Source organism: Heteronotia binoei, chromosome 5, assembly GCF_032191835.1.
Source record: "Heteronotia binoei isolate CCM8104 ecotype False Entrance Well chromosome 5, APGP_CSIRO_Hbin_v1, whole genome shotgun sequence".
Taxonomy (NCBI): domain Eukaryota; kingdom Metazoa; phylum Chordata; class Lepidosauria; order Squamata; family Gekkonidae; genus Heteronotia; species Heteronotia binoei.
Genome location: NC_083227.1, coordinates 76,284,670 through 76,311,009, shown reverse-complemented (window position 1 = coordinate 76,311,009; position 26,340 = coordinate 76,284,670). Strand labels below are relative to the sequence as shown.

The following is a 26,340-nucleotide window of genomic DNA, read 5'->3' as shown; positions in this document are numbered from 1 at the left end:
TTATTTTTTAGCAGGAGCACACAGGAATGCAGTTCCCACTGGCTTGGTGTCAGGAGATGTGGCCTAATATGCAAATACGTTCCTACTGGGCTTTTTCCTACAAAAAAGCCGTGTTAAACAATGGTGATGTCAGGGAGTGTGGCCTAATATGCAAATGAATTCCTGCTGGGCTTTTTCTATAAACAAAGCCCTGGTTACTGGAAATAGCAGAGACTGAATTCAGGATTTCCTGTGCTCAAAGGAGATGCTCTCACATTTGCCGAAAGAGTGGGCAATGTTGGTCCTGCCTTGAAAAAGGGATTTGGATTAGATTTGCTTTTCTTCCAACATTCACTTCTTCTACTGACCTTTGTTCAGAGTTCTACAAAACTCAAGAGGTCATATCCTACCAGGACAAAGCAGTAGACAAGTGCACCTTTAAGACCAACTAAGTTTTATTTAGAATGTAAGCTTTCATATGCTCTTAAGCAGACTTCATCAGACAAAATGAGAATGGCAAGCAGCAATACTTAATATAAGTGCTGCTTACCATTCCCATTTTGTCTGATGAAGTCTGCCTAAGAGCATACAAAACCTTACATTCTAAATAAAACTTAGTTGGTCTTAAAGGTACACTTGTCTACTGCTTTGTTCTATTGCTTCAGACCAACATAGCTGCCTACTGGGATGTATATCCTACCAGGGACACTCTTAGTCTTACCAAACAGAACACGGTCATTTTGCAGCCCAGAAACCAGTGCTGTTTGCATTACAGGTAAATTTATCTGCAGAAGACTATGTGATGTTTGTGCCTAAGCATTTCCTCTGGGTGAAACACCAGTAAATGCTCTGGAGATGCAACTCTTTTAAAAATAATGTTGGATATAGGATGCTGGATTGGTACAGTTTAAACTGGGATAATCCTACGTATGGGATGTGTGGGGGTGCAGGTCAAACATTAGAAGAGAAAGTTTTCTTAGTTATCACCTGATAAAACATTATTTACAAAATGGCACAATCCATCACATTATAGTTTAATTAAAGGATTTAATTAAATGATCCCCCCATTATGTCTGCTGTTCCACATATTTTGGGTATAAAGCAGTTGACTCTTGTCCCAAATCCATCTTCTTCTCCTATTGAGAAATTATACCATTATTGGAAGATAGCTACATAAAATTTTTAAAATCTAAAGTTTTTCTTTCTTCTTTGTGGACTATGACAAGACAAGACAAGAGTGGACTATGCTTTTTCCCATGTTCCATGTCCAAAAGTAATCCATCTCTGATTATGAGGTGCTAAGGGAAGCCCTCCCTTTTGCATTCATTTCTCCTTTGTTTCAGCCTTGCCTGCAACCATTGACACTGGCTAATTGATTGTCTCCAGGAGCCTGCTTTGCGGGGAGGTCAGGATATAAATAAAATAAATTAAAAAGTTTCAAGAGGGTCTCCAGCATGAAATGTCAATGTTGAAATCCCTGTGCATTATTTGACATTATCAACTTTTGGGCTACTTTATTATAAAAAGCTATTGCTCTTCTGTAGAAGTACCCTATGGACCTTACCATGTCAACTCATCAACAGTTGGGATGTGATCCCAGCCCACTCTAAGTGTCCATTTAGTCTTTTTTCTGGATCTTGTGTTCACTTGTGCTCAGCAATTATATGTAACACACCAGTATCTTGGGATAACAGGTCCTCTGGTCTTTCTTCATCATAATGCCCCCTTTCTGTTTGGAGGTCATCTGACAAGGTGGGCTCTTGCTCACAAAAGCTGTTAGAACAATAAATTAATTGGTACTAAGATTCTTTGTTGGGGGGGGGGATATTTTAGGGGGGATATGTTAGTGCTCCAAAGAAATCAGGGAGAAAATGAATTCAATATTATAAATGGGAGGATGGTATCCCTTTCTGACTCCTCAGTTCCAGAATTTCAGCCCTCTGATAGTTAAAATACTGTGATTAATTGCTTGGAGCTTAAGGGAACCTTCAGTAGCAGCTCTGGGGTGATGCTGCTTTCACAACGTTTTCACGGGAGACTCTTTACGGGGTGGTTTGCCATTACCTTCCCCAGTCATTCACACTTTCGCCCCAGCAAGCTGGATACTCATTTTACCGACCTTGGAAAGATGGAAGGCTGAGTCGACCTCGAGCCGGCTACCTGAACCCAGCTTCTGCCGGGATCGAACTCAGGTCGTGAGCACTCTGCGCCACGGGGCTCGGTAATTCTCATTCAATCGCACTGATATTCGCGAAACCATGGTCTTCCTAAGGAATGGCAGTTAGATGGAAAGAAACTCGGTGCCTCTATGATCTCCACGCACCGACACCTCCCCCACGCCCGAGCTCTTCCTATGCGCAGTCGCAGCATCTCTTTCACCAGCCGAAGTCTCGACACAAACGTTCTCAGGGAGCACCCTGTTTTCCGGCATTGTCGTAATAAGCTGTTCTTTGGGGCAGCGAATTTGTCGCTATTGCGGAAACTGCGCTTTGCGGCTCTGCCCGGAAGTGCATGAGAAAGGATGTTTTTAAGGATGTTTCTCTTTTAGCCTATTTGTTTGTCGCTCGTTTTTCGTTGCTGGGCCGGTAAACAGCAGCTGCCGTCATCATGGATCGTAGGAAGAAGCCACTGGATGTGACAGTTGCTTCGGTGAGAGAGGAGGGAGGGATAATTTCGCTGGGCTCGCCCCTACTTTGGTTCTACTCTTATTAAGCGGGCTTCTTATAGTTCACGGGAAACCTTCCGAAACAATCTCTAAGGTGCTCCGACTTCTTTTTGCCTTTCCCAAAAAGAAGGAATAGCTGTCTGGAGGTCTCAGTCTCTGGTACTGGAATGGGGTGCTTTGTTTACGGGCGGTATGCTTTAAAAATGGAGTATCGTACAAGAGCCCAATGGGGCTTTGAAAGACATTTATTTGTAGCATAAGCGTCTGTGAACCAGAGCATGTGTAATATGTACCAGGGTTGAGCATTGTATTGAGGGTGTATTTGGGGGCATAAATTGTGCCTTGCTTCTTGTTTTTTTCTCGACCTTCTCTGCTAATCCTTGAGGGGCTGAAATGAATTCCTGCTAGGGAATATCTTGCTATCAAGACTTTCAACAAAAGCCTCAAGGTAATTTACAGCTGTCTGTCAATCGAGATGGTCATCAGAGGCACTACTTAATCTCCATGACCAGAAACTAGGTGGATGAGCACCAAACATGGGACCTTTTCCTTTATGGGGCCAGAACTATGTAACTATCTTCCCATGGAGGTTTGCCTGGTTTCAGCCTTACAGTCTTCTGGGTGCCAGATTTAGAGAGCTGTATGGACTGCTTTATATCTTTCTTTTTTGTTGTTGTTGCATATAAATCAAAATTTTATTATAGACTCTTTATAATTCATACCTATTCCAACAGAGAAGTGTACAACAATAACAAATCAAAAACAACAAAACTTAATAACATCTCACCAGAGTTAACATAAACTAAAGTTGATCTATCTCTTTGGAGATTACATCATATGTTACCATTCCACACTTCTTAATATGTATATATGTATGTCTATATATTATTATATTTTTTAGTAGAGGAATAATTAAGCTTAACAATACTATCTTCCCTAACACATTTTTAAAGTTTAATACCACAATCAATTCAATATTTCCTTCTTCTTCTATAACTTCATTATTCCTTCTACTCTCAAAAAAAAGTTAATAAAATTAAATTCTAACAAAATATCTTGGTCCCTGGAGACCTCAGGGGTTAAGGTCTAGAAGAGATACTTCCCTTCTTCCACCTGGACTGAATTAGCTATGGAGGGATATTACCCAAATGCTCACGCCAGCTGACCCCACCCAACCATAAATTCCGAAAGAAAAGTCTTTAGATATAGATTATAAATTTCGTCAACTGTTCCATTTTCTTGTTACTTCAGTTTCTTTTTAGATAGAATCCATACTTTCTTCCAAGTTTACATAATCTTCTTCAGTACAAGCACGGGTTGTCCTTAAAGAGATGGGAGGAGAGCATTCCTTTCTCTTGTTTACTCTCGATGCAGGGGAGGAGAGAGTTAACTTGGAGAGTAATAATTCACCCGAGCATCATGCTGTATATGAAGTGGAACCTTTTTGGACGTATAATTTGCCTGATTGTAGCCATTTATATTTAATTTTTAAGTCCCGCAGTTTGGCAGTTGTATCCTTGAGGTCTCTTCTGATTCTTAAAAATTCAGGAGGGAGATCTGGAAAGACCTGAATCTATAACCCCTGATAGTCCAAGCCTCCCCTCTCTCTGGCCTCTGCAAAGACTCTTTGCCTCATTCAATAGTCCTTAAACTGCACCAAAATATCTCTAGTATAAGACAAATTGTCTTCACATACCTTGCCGACCCAATATACTTTTTGAATGAGTGGGAGAACTTCGGCCTCCAGGTGAGTTGCTTCAGCAAGCCAATTTGCCATAAATACATATAAGTCCATTTCAGCTTTCACATCAGATTTAAAACCTCTAAACTTTAAACACAGCTCCCGGTTATGAAAGTCCATTGTTAAAACCCGTTCCCTCGTCCATGCATCTGATGTTATTTCAGATATTCTCCCTTCACGCTCTTGAGCTCTTTTTAAAGCTTCTTGTGCTGTCTGGGTAACTTGTTTATGAGACTCCTCTATTCATCCAGACGCTGACACAACGGTTGTAACATAGAGGTTATGTCCTCTCGTATTTCTTGTCTTAACTTAGACATTGCCTGCGTCAATAAATTCAATGCGAGAGGACATTCTCCTGCTGGTTCCTTGTATCTCTCCAACCTTGTATGGGAGGTGGATGGCAATTCCAAGAAGTCAGTTAAAAGCTGAATGCTTTTTTCCTTCTGTTTATTTCCCTTCTTCACCCTTTTATGAGACATCACTCAAAGATTCAAAAAATATAGTTTAAAGGGGTAAAAAGAATATAACTTTGGAGCCAGCTGGGTGAGCGTTAGGCAAAGGCTCTTGACCGGATGTTGGTCAAAGCCACTCCCTACCCCCCTGTTTTATACCTTTGATCCTTGTCTCTCCCAAATGTTCTGGGGAGGATTACAATTGGTAGGGGAATTACACATGTTGTACATACTAATACTAAGCTTAGTTGTTTATACGGTACAAACAGGTTTCCAAGGGTGCTCCTTACCATGCAAATGGTTTTATATACTATCACATTGTGGCCCCCCTGAGTAGTTAGCTTATTTTTTCTCTTTAAAAAGCAATTGATTATACATATATAAAGCAGAGAAGACATCTCTGCAGTGCAATGGATTGAGGGGGAGCTGCCTGATGAAATGCTTTCAACCCTTCTAACAGGCCTGTATCCCAGAGAAGGATCTTGGCAAGAAGTTGTTTTTTTTGGGAGGGTGGAATGCTGTCCAGTACTTCCTTCCCCCAACCTCATAGGACATGACTGCAGACCGTAACACGTGACTCTGTTGGGCTGCATACTATGGAGCCATGATTGCATTAACAGGTGTATATAAATTTCCAAAGGATGTTGGTGTTGCTGCTGCTAGTATCTGACGGTAGTATTAAACATTTAACTGTTTTTCCTCTCTATAAACTTTTTATGTTTCTTGTTCCATTGTGGATTGACTTTTTTGTTGTTGTTGTTTCTTTACTGTTACTTCATTCAGCTGGTAGACTTGAAAGCTGAGCTTTTCCGAAAACAAGAAGAGTTCAAAAAAGAAAAACTTCTGAAAGATGCTGGAACCTTTGTAAAGCCCAAAGCAACAAACAAGGTAGATGAATAGAAATTATTGGTTACCCCACACGTTGAATTTTAATAGTTTTCTCTCCAACTGTATAGAGACTTCAGACACTAACAGGTTTGGTTCAAATATTGTTTAAACTGATGAAAACAAGAAGTCAGGTCAAATTAGACTCCTTCGAAACAAATTTTTTTCCAAGCAGAGAGAATACTTAGTCATTTGAAAATTTACTTCTGACATTTGAAACACTGTTTTGATGATGATACCTACTGCTTCTATTGCACTTTCAGATTTCTTTATGTATATTATCATAGAAATCTTTGTAATAGCCCTGTAAAGTAGGTAAGCTTTTGTCCATAGTGGAGGTGAGGTTTGCCTAACAACACTGACAGAGCAATTCTGAGCCACGCCTGCACTGCAGCAGTGAGCCACAGCACTGCTAGTTGGCTCTCTAAGGGACAAGTCACACAGCAGTAGAGCGGGGGCGAGTGGTGGTGATGGTGAGTGTAGCTGGATGCTTGCAAGGCTGCATTTGTGGTGATTCTGCTGCAGCATGGTCTTGCAGCATAGTGGTGCGGTAGGGGTGGCATGATGGGAGGGGCACTTTGAATTGATGGGAGCATCCAGTCCTTAGGACAGATGCTGTTGCATGTCACAGCTAGGAAGCGGGGAAGAGCAGCTCAGGGAAGCCTCATTCTCCTCTCCTGTCCCCTTGAAAGAGACTCGCAGCGATGATAGGCATTCAGATGCTGTCAGTTATTGTTCCTGCATTTCCCATGGTCAAGCCCCCCCGCTCCCCCAATATGTTGAGTCCACCCACTGCAGTGACTCCCCCCACCGTTGTCTCATGACATTTCCATGATTCCCTGCCTCCCCAGTTCTACTTGCACAGATGCCTTCCCCCTAGGTGCCAGAGGATCCCCTTCATGGAGCAGACACACAGTTAGGAACCTCATCTACTCACTCATTTTAGTAGCAAGCTTGCCCCCCGAGCTTGCATCATTCTGCTCTCCTCTATTTCACACTCACAACAGCCCTATCAAGCCCAACGCCACCTACCTTCCTTCCATGGTACAAATGGAGAACAGAATCTGGATCTCTTAGGTCCAGCCTCAATCTCTAACCAGCACAACATGCTTGCTTTTCACCAAACGAGTCTCTGGCCCCTCCCCCCTTCACACAGAAGCCTGAGAGGGAATCTGTCTGTGCATCTGAGTCCATGCTATGTATGGTAGATGACTATGACCAGTGGAACATGTGCAACCCTCCCCAGCCACTCACAGAACCCACGAGCCCTTCCTCTTCAATGTGTCCTTGGTAAGCCCACAGGGAGAGTAGCAAATGGGGTGGGGAGGGAATGGGGCATGGAGGGGTGTGGGGCTCCTGTTATGAAGCAGGAACCAAGCAGCAGAGACACAGATGTGGCTCAACATAGGCTTTATTGCACTGGAATCCATGGCAAGGAGTGAGGACTCTGTCTACTTCCAGCATGGTATGCATCTCTGTCTACTTCCAGCATGGTATGCATCTCTGTCTACTTCCAGCATGGTATGCTGGTGGAATTTGGAAGGGCTGGAACAGTGAACTGAGCAGAGTGGTTGTGGGGGTGGGGGCGGTCTTGCCACACTCAAAAGTCTCTCTGTTGAATCTCAAGACAGTAAAATCGTCATGGCAACTGGGTGCTAGTGCCATGCAAGGCTCAGCCATGGGTGTGTTGTCATGACAGGGTTTGCAAATGCAGCCCCATGGCGGAAGGGGGGCGGCTTGCCATAAACGCCCTTGAGGTGCATGATGGAACCAGCCAACTCGCAACCTGTCTTGTGCTGTGGTAGCTGCAGCTCAAACCTCTGATTCTGCTAGGGAATGAATTAAAGCAATGGTGGCCAACGGTAGCTCTCCAGATGTTTTTTGCCTACAACTCCCATCAGCCCCAGCCATTGGCCATGCTGGCTGGGGCTGATGGGAGTTGTAGGCAAAAAAAACCATCTGGAGAGCTACCGTTGGCCACCCCTGAGTTAAAGGAACACTTGCCAAGCTGGGTCACTGTGTGCAATGGAGCAACTGCCAGATTCCCCACCCCGCAATTCACAGACATACCCTGTGCTCTGCTGAGGGTGGGAACCAGGCAAATGACAGAGCATCCCCTCCCTCCCCCTGATCTCTAGGAAAACTTCCAGGGGAACTTTTCCTATGGCATATCAGGGACCATGGTGTTGTGTGGCCATGGCTTGTGTTGTCCCACACTTGGACATGAGATGCTTTCACAGCACTCAGCTTCAAGCAAGGTGAATGGGGGAGCAGGTTTGGGATCATTGCCCTTGCTTACCTGTCAGTGCATGGTAGCTTCTATGGCATGAGCCTCCAAAGGTGTGGTACCTGTTAGGGTTCTGAAATGGGAGAGGGCAGCCGCATAGTATGGACTTAGCTCTCCTCATTGGGTGTCAGTGCCATGCCCTGTCTGTGCTTTTCCCACCATCAGAATTCCTTGCCACTTGCTCTGAGTCTGAACAGCAGGGAGCTCTGACACAGAGCCCCATGCCCTAACTACTGAGTTGCAGTGTGTCCTGGTGAAACTTTTTGTAGGATGAGGAGGCTGCAGTTGGGTGTTGGGGAAGGGGCTTGGACGTTCTGGGGAGGGAGATGATTGGCCGAGTCTGTACTTGGCATCCTGAGCTCCTCCAAGCCTAATAGGTGAGGCTGCAGCAGTGACGGAAGACTTGATTTTCAAGGTCAATGTGTACCTATGGGCTATGGCATGCTTTTCCTGGTGTAACTTTCTGCCTCTGGCAGGGGGCGTTCCCAGGCTGAAAGGGCTTGGGGAACCAACCGACTCAGGCCATTCCCTCAACACTGCCCACAGCCACACCATTTTTTGTTTGTAGATATAATTCTGAAATATATAATAAATGAATATAAACTTACCATGTGTTAAAAATAAAAAGTAAGGACTTTCAAGTCATTGCTGCTAGTTATTTATATAATGAGAATTTCAGAAATCTCTGGAATCACCAATCGTGAGCAAATAGCATACTTAAAATGTAAGAAATGTCAGTGGATGTAGCAATAAAGTGTTATAGATTAAAAAAAAAACACATGTGATTTTCAAGGAAGATACTAAAAGTAAAACCAACTAGCTTATACTGTTAAATGCATTTTTTTTAAAGCAAGGGGTAGTCATTTCCCTGTGGCTGCCTAGCAACTTATTTGTAGGCGTTTTGTTGTAGGTGGGAAAGCTTTGCATGGGGAAAGCCTCAGAATGTTTAATGCAATGGGGGGGGGTAGTATATTGCTGCTCTATTGGACTAGCATTGATTACTGTTTGGGGTGAAATATTGATGAGCTAGGCATAGATTATGTTAGTCAGGAAGGCTGTTTTACTCCCAAGATCTGTGTTTTATTCTGAAAACCAAATATTACAGAAGCCGAGCATCTGGACTAAGCAGAACAAAGGTGTTTCAGATCGAGCCGAGAAAGATGCTGAGCAGAAGATAGAAGAGCAGCAAACATTGGATAAAGCAAGGTAATTCTTCACTTGTGTGAAGAGCAGGTCTGAAATGTTTGTTATTGAGTTTGCACTGGTTATATTATTTGGAAAATAGGATCATGGTGTCAACTTGGCTCTTTGCTTCTGGAACCAGCTGTGTTCCAGGCTTTGAAATATACATGGCTATAGCACCAGTCTCTCTCTCTTTTTTGGTATTTTTTAATATTTATATGTGCACGTATGTGTGTGCACTTGTAAGTCATGGTGATCTCGTGATTGACTCCTACTGGGGGCCTGGAGGATATTCAGGGAGGTGGCTGAATAAAGCCTGCCTCCACCTCCCACATCTGGTATTCCAATGAGTCTCCCATCCAAGTACTTGCCAGAGTCAACCTTTCTTAGCTTCTGAGATCTGATGAGATTGGGTTTGCCTGGGCTATCCAGGTCGGGGCTACATGGCTATAGCTGATGATCATCCTCATGCCAGATGGATAAGAATTTGTGTAGGGGGATCTTTGCAGGAATGTCTTGTTCACTAATACATATCTGGAGGCCATTTCTAATCATGTGGTTCAGACTATGGAGGTCATTTCTAATAGTGCGTTTCAAACTGTTGTGCTTGAGAGGCTAGAATTCAGATTCAGATGTGTAGTTATGTGACAAATGGCTTTGGAATAAATATAGTCCCCTATGCTGTGTGATGTGTACTTGGAAGTTGGTTCAGTTTGGTTCAATGGGACTTGCTCCCTAACAAGTACTTAGGATTGCAGTCTTGACTCTTGAGTCTGGATACGTGTATGAGAGAGATGGCCTTCCAAAGTACACTGAGAATTATATGTAGCTGGAGCTAATTGTTTTCTGACCTCTCTCAGTGCAACAGCTTGAATAAGTGCACCTATGATCATGGAATTCATTGCTAGTTAATTATTGCTTTGCTTGGTGAATGATTACCCCTGGAATCTTCCATGCAATTAGAGGCACATGTGTGCTGAGGACAGCATTGATAGTATTATGTGGTGACTTTTTTGGCTATGTATATTGGCTCCAAGAAATGACATACATCTCTTGAATTCAAAATACTAAAAAGTTTACTACTGTGTAGTGGCAAATTCACATTTATATGACTATATTTTGGGGTTTATTTTGTAGACAGAAACTGGAAGAGAAAGCAAAATTGTACGAGAAGATGACAAAAGGAGACTTTCCAGGTAATTAAAACTATATTTCTGTTAGGGACATGCTCCCTAACAAGTACTTAGGATTGCAGTCTTGACTCTTGAGTCTGGATACATGTATGAGAGAGATGACCTTCCAAAGTACAATGAGAATTATATGTAGCTGGAGCTAATTGTTTTCTGACCTCTCTCAGTGCAACAGCTTGAATAAGTGCACCTATGATCATGGAATTCATTGCTAGTTAATTATTTCTGCCTGATGTTACATTTCATTAATATAAGACTTCAGCCCACATCACTGTTACCAGGGAACAGTACCCTTGGGCTTAATGGAATTTCGAAATAGCCATGTTTTGTTTGTACCCCATCTTTCTCCCTAGTGAGACCCAAAGTGGCTTACATTGTTCTTTCCTCCACATTATCCTCACTGCAACTCCCTGAGGTAGCTTAGACTGAGACTGTGTAACTGGCCCATGGTCACCTAGCAGTGTTCCATGACAAAGTGGGAATTCAAACCTGGGTCTCCCAGATCCCTGTTTTCCTTACCACTGCACTTTGCCTCACAGTGCTTCAGACATTGCAATGTAGTTTTCTGTTGCAACTGGCCCAAAGGTTTAAAACACAATTCAAATTTCTTCTTTAATTAAGAAAGGTATCCTTTATTTTGAAAAGGATAGGTTTTTTTCACATGATAACTGTTGCACTGAAAGAAATTTTTTTTAATAAAGTTTATTTAGAACATACCACATACATATCACTCCACAAAAAGGGAGGGGAGGAAAATGTTGGTTGTTAATGCGCATGAAAGATAATTATATGGGCTTTCAGTTTCATCTTTGGATTTGAAATTTGGAAGCTTAAGAAAAGGTTTCAATGATGTGTGATTCAGTGACTTGGGAGAAGGGAAGCTTGTGTGTAGTAGTCCCATGTCTGTGTACCAGTTTTTATAAAGCATTAGTGGCTTGCTGCTCAGCAGAATTAGCTGTTAACGTGAAAGTTCTTCATTCAGGTGTTGAATCATCAGTGAGTTTATGGAGTGGCCTTACGTTCTCTCTCTAGTCTTCCATATGTAAACAACAGTTATGTATCTTAGAAGGCTATTATAAAGATAATTCAGAGATCTCATGCAAACTGAGTTGAGCCCTTGGAAAAAGCACTACATACATGCTTAATATACTCTCTAAGCCACTTCATGGTGTCGAAAGTTAGTTGCGCCATTTCTTATCTCTCCCCCCCCCCCCCCACATTCTTCATGTACACTTTATGGAGTCATGTCCATCCAGTCAGTAATTCCTTTTTCACATGGGAAGTTAACTCACATGTTTTTATTAATTTGAGTATAGATGTATCCTACTTATAAACTTATTTGGTTCAGATGGTGTCAAGCGTGTGTGGCGGCAACCAGGTGAGGAGTACAAAGACAAGTGTGTCTTGCCTACAGTCAAGCCTGGTGGTGGGAATGTCATGGTCTGGGGCTGCATGAGTGCTGCCGGCACTGGGGAGCTGCAGTTCATTGAGGGAACCATGAATGCCAACATGTACTGTGACATACTGAAGCAGAACATGATCCTCTCCCTTCGGAGACTGGGCCGCAGGGCAGTATTTCAACGTAACGACCCCAAACATACCTCCAAAATGACCACTGCCTTGCTAAAGAAGCTGAGGGTAAAGGTGATGGACTGGCCAAGCATGTCTCCAGTCTTAAACCCTATTGAGCATTTGTGGGGCATCCTGGAATGGAAGGTGGAGGTGTGCAAGGTCTCTAATATCCACCAGCTATGTGATGTTGTCATGGAGGAGTGGAAGAGGACTCCAGTGGCAATCTGTGAAGCTCTGGTGAACTCTATGCCCAAGAGGGTTAAGGCAGTGCTGGAAAATAATGGTGGCCACACAAAATATTGACACTTTGGGCCCCATTTGAACATATTACCACTTAGGGGTGTACTCACTTTTGCTGCCAGCAGTTTAGACATTAATGGCTGTGTGTTGCATAATTTACACTGTTATACAAGCCGTAGACTCACTACTTTACATTGTCGCCAAGTGTCATTTCTTCAGTGTTGTCACATTAAAATATATACTTAAATATTTACAAAATGTGAGGGGGTGTACTCACTTCTGTGACCTACTGTATATGGTGCATAGCCCAAAAAGGATTTCTTCTTTTCTTTCAGCCACATCTATTATACAGAACTCCGGGTGTGGTGTCAGCTGAATGTGAGCTTTCCCGCCCTAGCTCTGCTTCACTAGCTGTTTCTTGTAGGTGCAGGGACATTCACAGTGTGATGGCATCATGCCCTTGGTCTTGTATTATTATGTTATGGAAGAGATGAGGAAGTAGTGTTGGGCTGCTGTATTCAGTGGCTGCTGCACATTCCCCATAACCTTTAGTTCTGGAATACTTGTTTGTTGAGTTGGAATTGCAAGTCACGGGCCATAGAAGACAATATTCCATGAGCTCTGGGGCCCTTTCCTTAACAAAAGCAGCACAATCCATAATTATGCTTGGCTGTTGTAGAACTGGAGAAACGCACAAGGATTGCTTGGGTAGTTTCATTGTGTTCTTTCCATTGTCCTGTATTGTAGTCAAGGGCATTGTCAGCAGCAATAGCGCTGATTGCTGCAATTTCATATTGACTCCTATCTCAGCTGGGTACTTTTTGATGCCTGTTATTTAAGAATTGATTTTCTGTTGTAGACGAAGAAACTGAGGATTTGTACCTTGTGGATTTCACTCAAAAGATCATAGACAGACAGAGAGAAGTACAAGAGCTATGTGCAAATGAAGCTGCTAGGAAAGCAGCGGAGAAGGAGAATGAAGACGAGAGACACTCTGAAATGGAGATTCCGCCTCCGCAGGACCCCACTGAAGAATGGTCAGTGGTAACATTGTAGGGGTACAATTAGTTTTGTGTGATTTCTCTGGATTCTTATTTTTGTTTGTTTGTTTTAAGCCCACAAATCTCTGTAGGAATCTCTTTCATTAGTCCCTATAAGTCTGTGATAAACCTTCCTTCCTATCAAGAAATATCCTGCCATTTCATTCTCCTTGCCTTGCAGAAGAGATTCCAGTAGAAGATGAAAACAACAAAGACTCTTAAGATACCTTAAATAATAATAGGTGTATTGGGCATGAGATTGTCTGAGCCATGGTCCTTTTTGTCAGATGCACAAAGTGAACTGTGGTTTCCCAATAAAAGTCACTGGAAATTGCCTTCTACTTCAGTTTATTTTAAAAAAAACACTTTGTTTTAATTATGTACAAATAATCCAGCTTGCTGGGGGTAAAGTGTAGACCACTGGGGAAGGCAATGGCAAACCACCCTGTAAAAAGTCTGCCATGAAAATGTCGTGATGCGACATCTAACCACATTCGGAAACAACTCGTGCTTGCACAGAGGACTACCTTTACCTTTATAAATAACATTACATTGTTGATAACAATAAACAAAAGAAAGTCATGTCTTAAATTCAGGTTATGTATAATGGTGGTCTCTGACATATGTTCTGCAACAATCCAAAGTAGAACTATACTTTTGTACTTTTTTGGAATATCCAGTTTGAGCAGATTTGATTCTGGAGCATAAAAAAAAGGGGACCATTTTCCTATAAATTTAGAACAGAAGTGGTTAACTTGTGAACATATATGAACATGAAGCTGCCTTATACTGAATCAGACCCTTGGTCCATCAAAGTCAGTATTGTCTTCTCAGACTGGCAGCGGCTCTCCAGGGTCTCAAGCTGAGGTTTTTCACACCTATTTGCCTGGACCCTTTTTTGGAGATGCCGGGGATTGAACCTGGGACCTTCTGCTTCCCAAGCAGATGCTCTACCACTGATAACTGTAACTGTACTTTTTAATTGTAATAACTGTACTTTCTCTGAAATCTTATTCATAAATAGAAATTCCTGCAATTTTCCATACCATTGAGTTATTGTTGGTGTATTTTTATTCTTCCATTAATAAGCAATAAGTTTCTTAGAAGCTGTAAGTAAAATTCTACTTCAATTTAGACTGCAATTCTATTGTAGTATTCTCCCCACCCCCACACAGCACATATAAATTAGCATGTGTAGAAGCTACGAAGTTAACTAGCTGGAATTTGGTTCACAAGACCTCTATTCGTTATGTACTAGATTCCTTAAATATACTACCAGTATAGTTTAAATAGCAATAATCATCTGGTGAACTGAGTTGAAACTCCATGGAAGTTAATGCTAGGGAAAAAACATTATGACTAATTTCCCACTAGCCTCACGTCACTCTCACTCTTTTCTTCTCCATGGGGCTTCCGTCAGATTTCACACTATCTGCCCCAAGGCTGCGACTCACTCTGCCTCTTTTGCACAGCAAACAGGATCCTCTAAAAACCATTTTCTTTTTGCGAAAAAGGCAAAGCTAGTTGCTGCCCCGGGACAGCTAGTGTGAAATCCAACGGAAGCCCTGCTGAGAAGAGGAGCGTGAGAGCAGCATAAGGCTAGTGGGAAATCAGTCTATGTGTCTTTTAATATATCATGAGGCTCCATGTGAAAAAAGAACACACCTAGAAGTATGCGTATCTATCAGTCTTTCCCAAGTAGAACTATTTGAGTAGTCCCCAGCCCACATAATTGGTATTCTAGGCCATCATGAGCAGGCAAGTCATTTCATCACCAAATTAAATGTCTTGGGGTAGAAAATGCATACATGTAATTACCACATGATTTGGGTTTTCTGAATAACTGGACATCTATTTTCTCAGTTGCCACTAACATCAGTAAGATAAAGAGTTTTGGAAAAGCTGCAAGTTTTGAAAGCTCTGCTTTGATAGTTGGAGGGGGGGGGGGAAATCCTTGAAGAAACTTGTTTCTGATGTTCTAACTGCACACTCATCAGTAGGAGCCTCCCCTCCGCCCCCCCAGCAACAACCATTTTCAAGAACTAAAAAGAAAGCAAACAGCCACTTCTGTCTCCTTTACATTCTTGTAACAAGCAACTTAATGGAAGTATAAATCATTAATGGTTAACCATTAGCATTGCATGCTGGGCCCATCAGCACCTGGACAGCTGTGTGTCTGCGCCACTGTAATTGGGGAAGAGTTCAGTGTTAAAGAATACTTGCCACTATTAATGGGCAGCAAATACTGTTGTTTATCTGAATCTCTTAACAGTTTTCAATTGTGAATTTTGGGGAGCAGGGGGAAAACAGTTTCACATCAAAAGAACTTCAATGGAAGTCCCGCTTTGCATTTATTTTCAGTTTTCGTTAAAATAGCGGAACAGTTGCTGAAGCAATCACTAAATGAGTCTTGTCTTGATAATTGAAATCTATTGTTGCAGTGTAATGTTAGTGTGGAAAGTCAATGGTGGATCGTTATTCTTTCCACAGGGAGCAGATATTCTGTGCTGGCAAAGTTAGAAAGTGAAGTGCCATTATAACTTGTTAACATTTCTCTAGCTACCTTATCTAAGCAGACAGATGCCTCACAGTGACTGCCTTTAAAATTTTAACATGTTGGCAACTGTTTTAAGGGGTACTTGCATCAGTCTCTAGCTGTGAGTTATTAGAATGAAGGTAATTTAGTGCAGCCTTAAGCAGAGCTATACTTTTCTGTCTCTAACTATGTAGAGTTAGATGGGTGTAACTCTGTTTAGGATTGCACTACTAAGTTACGTCCATCCTAGTAATTAACAACTACAGACTGAAAAGGGATATGAGTGTACTGTTAGTGATTCTGTAAGTAGTATCATTCTAGTGAATAAATCTGGGGTTCTGTATGAAGTTCATTTTGCTTTCAACTCTAGGGTTGACTATGTGGACTCCTTGGGGAGATCAAGACGTTGTATGAAGAAGGATTTGCCACATCTGCTTCAAATGGATAAAGAACTTCAGGGGAAGAGGTGATGTTGGTCCCTGTTACTCTTGTAGACTCTTGCAAGTATGGGGCAATAGCATTGATAATGCAGTTGAAAATAGAAAAAAATCCATTCAGCATGTTTAGCCCTGTGTCAAAACAAGGGTGTAGAATTTTGAGGAACCTTTCCTTTTGTCATTGTTTAATTTGCTTTTCTTCTGGTGTATCATTCCTCCACTCTTCAATCTGAAAGCAGCTACTAATTTCATTTGCTATGGTTTCCTTTTCTCCTCTATTTCCACTGTCCTCTTGCTGCCCTCAGGTTTGCTTTTCACCTTCCTGTTTTTTCTTGCTATGAAGAATAGCTCACCTGGGTCTTAAACTTCTCCCTTTCCCTCCCATGGCTATATTTGAAAGTAACTTGGCTCTCCCTTTTGTCCAATGTCTTTGCCTTCAGCCTGCTTCCAGCCTTTTCATTTGGGAGGGTCTTATTTGATCTTTGCTTTTGTTACCCCCTATATATCTCTCTAATCAAAGGAAACTTTAGATCCATATATGTACTGCATTTTTATCCTTCCTATCTTCCAAAGTGGCTAACATAGTTTTCCCTTCCTCCTTTTTGTCCTAGCAACCATCTGTTAGATTAGTCATAATGAAAGAGGGTGACTGGCCCAAAGGGTACCTAGGGAGCTTTCTGGCTTACTGGGGATTTGAATCTGTGCCTATACCCTAGTTTAATCTCTAGAGTTATACAGCTTTAAGACTGATGATGAGGAAACTGAAACTGGGAAAGGTTTTCTATTCCCTGGCTCAGTCATCAACCAAAAGGGAGACTGCAGCCAAGAAACTAGAACAAGACTGAGACCTGGAAGGGCAGCCATGAAGTTGCTAGAAAAGATCCTTCCGTGTATGGATGTGCTACTGGTGGCCAAGATTAAGATAATTCATACTATAGTACTCCCCATTAGGAATGGGCATGAACTAGGTGATGAGCCAAAATCAGAACTGAACGTTGCCCAGTTCAAGGTTTGTGAGCTGAGGTTCGTCGCTCATATGTACACCAAACACATCTCTAAGCTCGGAGCAGCTCAGAAAGTGAAACCAACCCACAAAGTGAAAATGCTAGATAACAGTGGGGGTGGTAACGTTTTCCAGGCTTGAAAACATGAATAGGGACCTTCAACGCTTACAGGCAATACTGCCTGCCAATAACAGAGTTCCCTTCTTGCTTGCAATGGGAGAGGATGATTTATATAAGCATCGGACACATTCCCTTTGTTGGCAGAGTGTGGTGGTTTGGCATAGAGCAGGTGTACTAGTGCATGAAAGAGCCTCCCGTGTGGAATGACTGTCCCTAGGAATAGAACCTGTGCTCTGGGACTGGAATGACAGATCACAGAGTGGAATGAATGGTCCCTGAGAGTAGCAGAAGCATTCTGGGAATGAAATGAGAGCCCCTGGGAACAGGCTCAGCACTCTAGGACAAGAATGACAGGTTGCAGAGTAGAATGACAGCCACTGGGAGTAGCAGAAGTGTTCCAGGAAAATCGGAATTAAATTTCTCTTTCACATAGCAAGCATTTTGGTTTAGCGGGAGTTTGCTGCTGTCAGCTTTCCCTTCTCTTTTAATTTTTTTCCCTCCCTTTCCTTTGGGCTGCAGTAGAGGGATTTTTGGGCTGCTTTTTTTTGGGGGGGGGGAGGGCTTCAGCTTAATTACTGCCTGCGGTGTTTTTCCTTCATTTCAAATGCCATCCCACTTCTCCTGGGGGGCTTGTCTGCCTGGTCCAGAGTTACTGCTTGGAATGCCATCTCCTGACTCTACCATTTCAAACCTCACCCTACTTCTCTGTTGGGTCTGTGAGTGGTTGCCTGGTTCCAGAGCTACTGCCCAGGGACCCTGACTCCTTTCCATTTCATACCTCACCCTACTTCTCCTTGGGGGCTGATCTGTGTCACCAGTTTTGAAAAGCAGAGGGAGGTCTGTTGTAGTTACCTCCTTTCCTTGGTCCTGACATTGTGGGCACTCATTCTCCCTCCCTCCATGAGCAAGACTTTCTCCCTCATCCGTTTAAACAGAGTAGATGAGGCATAGAGGTAGAGGGGTAGTGAAGGAGGTCTCAGAGGAGAGGCGCAACTAGCAAAGAGCTGGTGCTAGAACCTTAAAATGTGTAGCTAAGTAGCTGCTCTGATTGCATAGCAATGGGGAGAACTTGGGAATCTAAGTCTGCCGGTTCCCAGGAGTGTCGGTAATGTGGAAGTATGCTGCAAGTGGGGTAAGGGAAGAGACAGAGACTGAAATAGCAGATTTCTTAAATTCTCTTGGCTGTGATTGAGATAGATAATGATGTGATTGTGCTATGGATTCTGGGGACATAATACAGAAAATGCAAACTCTTGGAGAAACCAGATTGTTGGGAGAAGAAAATATCTCTGGTAGCTTCTCACTGTGTCAAATTTGGAGAAGGCTGGGCTGAGATTCTTAGGAGCTGGGTGTGTGTGTGTGTGGCAAAATGCCTTTGCATTCCATTGCTCTTGTTTCCTATCTGTCAGTCTCTGTGATTTCATACTCCATTGGTACCAGTAACCAGATCTTTGTTTCTCCCTTTCATTCCCAATATGCATATATTAAACAGGAGGGTGCATCATTGCCTTTCCCATATCATATGCCATTTGCAAAATTTAGACTTTTGGGTTGTGTAGTCTGTTTCCCTTAAGGCACAGCTGTAGTTCTCCTGATTATGTACATTACGGTTTACAGTGGTGGTAAATCTTAGGGTGAAATCAGTGTTGACTGCAATGTCTCCATTTTCTGCTAGTAGCTGAAGTGGTAGCTATATAGTCTTTAACTGATGTTGTTGAATTGGCCCTGAGGTTTTGTACACCACTTAAAGAACAGGGAAATAATTTGTAGAAATGAAAAGGATGTCTCAAAAAAGGAGCACACGATGATGACTGTTTATGGGGACGTTTGCTATTACTTCTTAAAATCCCTTCTACTTATTTGAAAATGGGATAATAATGCTGACAAAATCTAAAATGCTCTGTGTAAGGGGAAAAGGCTCTTAATGTGTTCTTCACAGACCAATTAACTATCTAAAGAAATTTTATCCATGTTTTTAGAGCAATGGCCCTTCTATATGAGACTGAATTTTAATATGTCCCAATGAATTCCAATAGGGGTTCCCCCTTCAGACAGTGAATGGAACTTGACGCTTGTAATGCAGTTAAGGACATGATATTAAGCGTAAGCCACTTGTTTAAGCCATTTAATTTTGCACTGGACCTGGCCAAGCCGGGCATTATGGGGGAAATAGTTAAAATATAGATGGCACCATTGTCTGAGCAGCTCATTGTTCAAAGGCAGCCTGTTGCTAAAATGCACCTGAGGTCCTCTGTAGAGCAACTCAAGTAGCTCTGCACAGGACTGCAGTGCTAGATTGCCAGTACAATCCTATGCAATTTTACAAGGGTGTGAGACTTGCTTCTGAATAAATCTGTAGGAGAAGTAAAGAGTCTTGAAATGTATACCTGTTGTACCAGAGAAGTGGCTAACGAATGAATTTTCTTTCCCATGAAGCAAATGTCTCCTCCCTGTGTCCTGTTGCCATATTAAAGATTGGCTGAGAGCACTGTCTTAACTATTCTAAGGCCAATTAATAAGTGCATATAAGGAAACATTCTCACTGGGTACTCTACAGTGCTCTGCAGAATGTTTTCTAGAAATTCACACAGAGTTTTCTGTTGGACTAGTCTTCTGAATGCAGTTATTGAGTGCTTTCCCCTAGAATGTATTAGTCTTGTTCAGGTAATTTTTCCTTACCATTCATTGCTTCCCAGTTTTCAAGCAGTACCTCTGTTTTGTTTTAATTAGGCAAATGAGTGAAGAGAAGACTCTTTTGTCTGAAGATATGAGAAGGGAGCTTCAGCGTCAGCAGTGGGAACGAGAGGAAGAAGAGGCCATGCGGAGACCTGTGGGACCAATACATTATGAGGACATTCGTGAACATGGTGTGCACTCCTTCCATTAGAAGTGTTTGTCTTGGGGAGAAAAGTGCACTTTTATTCCTAGTGTAACAATACCATTTGATGTGCTGCCCTGTTGAAGCCCACAAAACTAGATTCTGTCCCTACAGAATTCTCAAGTTGTTATGCATTCAGGATGGAAAAATAAGTTCAGTATCTTATAGTATGTTTACTGGACATCTTGCTGTGGATTACTTGACCTGGAATAACCTACAGTTCTCTAATCACAGTCAAAGAGCAGAATTCTTTGGTCTTACCTATAAGTATATGCGAAGTGTAAAAACCCATTTGAAATACAAAAAGATGGTTTAAAATGGTGATATATTTGAAGGTATGAGTTTGACTTCTCTTCTAGTTCTTTGAAAATGAAGAGACTATCCCTTGGACTGGAAGATGTAGAACAGCGGTCCCTAACCTTTTTGGCACCAGAGACCGGTTTTCTGGAAAACAATTTTTCCATGGACCAGGGAGGACAGGGGAGGAATGGTTTCAGGATGATATAATTGTGCAGTTTATTTCTGTTAATTTGGTGTGGTGGCAAAGTGCGCGGACTCTGATCTGGGAGAACCGGGTTTGATTCCCCACTCCTCCACTTGCAGCTGCTGGAATGACCTGGGGTCAGCCATAGCACTCATAGGAGTTGTCCTTGAAAGGGCAGCTGCTGTCAGAGCTCTCTCAGCGGCACCTATCTCACAAGGTGTCTTTTGTGGGGGAGGAAGGTAAAGGAGATTGTGACCCCCTCTGAGATTTGGAGTGGAGGGTGGGATATAAATCCAATGTTGTCTTATTATTATTACTACATAGTAATATATAATGAAATAATTATACAACTCATGGCCTGATTGCTAACAGGCCATGGACCGGTACTGGTCCACGGCCTGGGGGTTGGGGACCCATGATGTAGAGCATCTGTTTGTACTGATGTACATCCTGGAGTTATAAATATATGGGTACTTTCTAACAGTGTGCAAAATCTTTCCTTTTCAGAGGCCCGGCAACTTGGTGTTGGTTATTTTGCTTTTGCCCGTGACCAAGCTTTGAGGAAAAAACAGATGGAAACATTAGAAATGCTAAGAGACCAGGTATGAGGTTTTGAAAGTAGTATAAACATATGCTAGAAGAGTATTCAGTATGGAGGCTTTTGCTAGCAGCTACATGAGAATGGTGGCTAATTTTATTTTAAGTGCTGCCCTTCTCTGCTAAGCTGTGTAATCCTGACTAGCCCAAAATAGCCTTCCAGCCTTTCAGAAAGCCACCTGAGTAATGCATGTGGGGCAGCTGAATCATGTATGCAGGGCAATCCCAGAAGTGTACCCTCTGAGTTCAGTGGGTCACACTCCCTAGTAAGTGCCTTTAGAGTTATAGCCATAAACTTCACAGTAATTGCTGGGATAAATGTTTAATAAATGAACACAGGCATATTCAGAGATGCTTTAAACAAAACAAGTCAATTTAAGCCAGGTAAGTAGTTTTTTCATTAGTTGAATATTTTTGTTCTGCAACTTTATGAAATATCTACTTTTCCCATAGCAGTGTTTGTAACATTTAGGCTCACATTTCAATAATGTGGGAAGAAACAGTAAAAGGAAATGACATTGCTGACTGATGGATTGTCTGTGTGTAAATATTGTGAGCAGTATAATGTTGGAATCGCAGAATAACTTACTTTTGTTTTGCTTCTTAAGACCACAGATCAGAGAGCGAAACGTGAGCACTTAAAGGAGAAACGCAAGGCTGTTCTGGAGGCACGGCTGTCCAAGCTTCGGGCAAAAAAGCGCTTAAAAGAGGGCAACCCAGTAGAAAATGGAGGTATGCTCTTTTTAAAAATTATTTGAATGCCAAGAATAAAAGATCCATGTTTGTGTGTTCATGACACTGAAATGCAAACAAGGTTTTGGTTACACCAGTCAGAAAACAGCATTTGATTTAGCACGTGAAGCAACCTACAAAACTTCTTTGTTCCAAAGCTGACTTGGTACAGTCTGTCCATAGGGGTATACTTACAGCTTTTGTGAGTGGTTGAGATAAAGTGTTCCACTTGTAGCTTGCAGCTGGTGAAGAAGGAAGGAGAAGGTGCACAGTTAGGGAACTTCTGAGAAGTCCTAGTGATGAAAGGATACAAACTAATGCAAGTAGGAGCCGAACAGACTGAATGAAATCCTGAAGAATGTTAAACAGAATTGACTGGTGGCAAAACATACTGCTCTGCAGCCTCTTTACCCTCATTGTGATTCCTTAAAAGCCACTCTTGGGGATCATTGGGAATGTCTTGGGATACAGCATGGTGGAGAAGAGGTCTACCAGAAGAAGGAACTGGTACATGTTTTGTTCCTCTCATTTCTTGAGCAAGGGGTTCTATAGGATCTAGTCTCTCCCCCCCCCCCCCTCACGTTTATCCGTATAGTGAAGTCTGTGTGCAGTCTAAGGTTAATTCTTGGTTCCAGAACGACTTATTTGAGTGCTTGCCTCTGCTTCAGGCAACTCTCTATGCAGCTTGTTGATACTGAGAACTGGGTTCTGGAAAAGCTAGCAAGAGCAGCTGAAACTGAGAGGAATGAAGTGTGTTCGTAATATGGAGTAATCAGGGTACATGAAGTCTAGATAAGGGAGAAGCTGCTGGTGTATTTCTATTCTTGCCTTGTTTTCCACCTCTTATGTGATGATGCTGTCAGTCCAAACTGTGTTGCCAAGAAATACCTTTTGAGCTGTCCTTTTGCATCTGTGGGTAATTGTGGTAGAGTATGTGATTTCTATTTTATCCTTTTAGTTTATTTTCCATCTTTATTAACAGTAATTTTTTTCTATACAGCAGACCTAACCATCTGCGGATTCATGACTTGCAGTTTCACTTATTTGCAGCCCATGGTACAATCATGCAGTGCAATCTCCAGCCTGTTGTCACAGTCATTTCATTGCAGGGAATCTAGTTGTCTGGCTACTGGGAGCCAGCAGATACCTCCCCCCCCCCCCAAAAAAAAAAAAATGCCTACCAGTATTCCTGGATTTTGATGTTCATGGTGATCTGGGAACATATCCCAGTGAGAAATACTGCCTTTAATGGGTAACAGTTGGGCACACTTGCCTATGAAATGGCAAAATGTGAATTTTGAATAACATCTGCTGTGTTTTTCTTTCACAAAACAGAGGAAGAAATTGTTGAGCCAGCACCTGTGGAACCCACCCCCAGTGAAGTGGCAAGATCTGCTGCAGAAAGCAGGAAAGTGGAGGTTGTCATTCAGGAGCGGAAAGATACAAAACCTGGGATACCCTATGTTCGCGAGTGGGACAGAGGCAAAGGTAAGTGTGTGTTTGCGTGTGTGTGTGTGAGAGAGAGAAGAAATGGATTTTTTCTTTGGACATTTGAACTGAGTAAAACCTTCACCAGGAGTTTTAAGAAATTTTTCTCTCTGGGCAGAGAACAGGCAGGAGTGGGGGGAAAGGCAGTTCAGTCGCTTTCCAGCCGTACCTTTTTACAAATGCTAATAGCTCTAGCTAAAGACAGTGGGATAGTCAAGCCCCCCTCAGTAAAGAACAGAAATTTGAAAGTATTAAGTACCAGAAGGACTTCAGGAAGAAACTTCTGCAGACTTCAGGAAAAGCTTTGTTGACCCAGCCTGACCTGATCAGTGGGTGGGGAAAAGTTGGATGATAAAAGTGCTGAGAGCAAGGAGGAAGAGGGTTTGTGTGTGTGTGTGCACGCGCTGATTCCATCGAGGCAGACAGAACTCTTAACTAGGCTCTGGAGGAGGTGACCAGTGCCACATGCTGGCCTGCACAGCTGAAAGAGGCTTGAAGGTAATTAATATCCTGCAAAAATCTGTAACTTGCTAAGTTAAGGAGCTTGCCTTATATTTAACAACTGATAGGGCATGTATAGAAGGAGGGACAGAGGAATTGTATTTTACCCATTTCTTTTGAATTCCTTGCTCAGTTTGGTGCTTTGCTAAAAAGTATGCTAGTAAACACTTCCTTTTTAATAAATGCTTTGTAACTTTTGATTTTGGTAGTGGTTCTCTGTGCCATATCACACCTCCACCATCTTGGACACACTATGTTAAAAGGAGCACCAAGGGAAGGGAAGGGCCGCCAGTTGGCAAGTGGCTACTCTCCCAGTGGTGCACAAGGCCTCATGGTAACCAGATGCTGGGTAACAGGAGACAGAGAGGCAAGGCCTCATAATATGGAAAGGGATGCTGGGAGTCCTGACACCCCCCCCCCCCCAAGTGGGCAATTCCTACAGAGGTCAGGTGGTGGCAGCAGTTGAACAGAGAGAGAAAAGCCCCTCCAGGTGTTGGGAAAACTCAGGAGGGCTAGCTAGGGTGGAACAGGGCCTCTGCCACAACATGAGAAGGAGATAAGACCCTTCAGTTGGAAGGCTGTCACAGTAGAACAAAAATCACTAGGTATAAGCTGTCTGCAGTTTGAGTCTACCATTTTAGGAATGGGAATGGCTTGTTCCTGTGTGTTAAAAAATGCTTACATAATGGAGAGAAGACTATGCTCTATGCATATGCATACAGGTGGGGAATGACTTCTCGTCTGATTTTACCCTCACATTCTAGCTCTTACTTTAAAAATTAAGTAAGAACTAGATTGTGAGGGTAAAATCAGACTAGAGTCCTCAAAAATTGTGAGGGTAAAAGCAGACTAGAATCCTCAAAAAATTCTCTTAAAATAAAAAAGCTGTGTGAAGTAAGGATTGAACTGCCGTATCTAGTGACTTAACAAATTTGTTCCCCTTCACCGCCACTAGAGGGCACACCAGATCCAGCATTACCACAATTTTTGTTGTTGTTCAGTAGCACAGTTGAGTTGAGTCCAGGCCCTCCTGTCTTCCACCATCCTCCGACGGCTGCTCAAATTTGTGTTAGTTACATCATTAATGCTGTCCAACCATCTCATCTTTTGCCATTCCTTTCTTCTTTTGCCTTCTGTCTTTCCCAGATACTACAATACAGAAGGCCATAATTCAGATTTTCTTCAGAGCTGCCTTTTCAATTAGTTCTGTATTCACACACTAGATGTATGCTGGAATAAAGCTTCTTCACAAAAAAAGGGGGTGGGGTGGGGAGAAGGAGGCAATTAATCTTGGTTTCCTCTGGATTGCTGAGTTGTAAACATTGAATTTTCCCATGATTTCTTCCTCTTTTCCTTTCCTAGAATTCACTTTTGGACTTTGGTCAAAGAAGCAGTCAGAACTCAGGAATGAACGAGACCCAGAATTTGCACCACCATCTAGTTATTATATGGGTCAAAGCAGAGTGCCTGACTTGGAAAGCCATTATTGGATCAAAGCTGGATCCTCATATGACAAAAGGGAACCGAATCCAGGAGATAGCTCACCCTCCCCATCAGCAGAGACCACCGGTGGCACTACACAGAGCAGCTGGTGCCCGCCCTCTCAGGCCTCCAGCAGTGACTTGCAGAATGAGCAGCCTGTTTACCACAGTTTAGATGACATGCTGTCGTACTACAAACAAGTGGCATGAGTGTTGAGATGCTGTGCACAAGGCCAGTACCTTGACAGCTGAAGGGAAGTCTTACATTTGAGCAGCAGCAGAAGTGAGAACCCTAAAGACCACAGCAGAAAAAAATGTTAGCCTAGATATCAAATACCTTTGCCATGAGGTGGCATGAACTGTACATGTGACAACCGATTGACTCCTGTTGTTACCTTCTTAACAGTAAAGGCTTCTATTGTAATGATGCTATATTCCTCTAGTGTGTTTATAATACATCTATTACAATTCATTGCTCTTCATTTGGCAGCTCTTCACCATAGCTTAGGCAGGCATTCAAGATATTACTGTTGGCCCCCCATGCTTAGTGGGGATCTTGACTTTTTAAAACAATACATCAATAACCCACTCTTGCCACTATAAAGACAGTATTGTGAAATTCCCTTGAATTTAGCTGTAATTTGCTATACTGCATGGTGGGGGGGGGCACACAGAGCTAGTTTTACTTTGCTTTTTAATCTCATCATTAAAGTAGCTTGCTCGATAACTTTGATTTTGTTTTCAAAGAAAATATTGGTATGCACTAACTCACAGGAAAGCTGAAAGTCTTCCGCTGCCATGATGGCTGTGTGCTATCTATTAAACTCCATTAAGACTAACAGGATGGGT

General features: G+C 42.4%; 1 protein-coding gene across 1 annotated transcript; it reads left to right on the top strand.

Annotated features, from left to right (window-relative positions):
- Positions 1 to 2,338: 2,338 nt before the first annotated feature.
- CCDC174 (coiled-coil domain containing 174) lies at positions 2,339 to 25,919 on the top strand. Its single transcript, XM_060239636.1, has 11 exons — positions 2,339 to 2,628; positions 5,621 to 5,725; positions 9,115 to 9,215; positions 10,329 to 10,387; positions 13,053 to 13,230; positions 16,140 to 16,235; positions 20,061 to 20,197; positions 21,200 to 21,294; positions 21,898 to 22,021; positions 23,357 to 23,509; positions 25,373 to 25,919. Exons 1-11 carry the CDS (start codon positions 2,587 to 2,589, stop codon positions 25,699 to 25,701), a joined length of 1,419 nt encoding a protein of 472 aa, XP_060095619.1. The 5' UTR covers positions 2,339 to 2,586; the 3' UTR covers positions 25,702 to 25,919.
- The last annotated feature ends 421 nt before the right edge of the window (positions 25,920 to 26,340 follow it).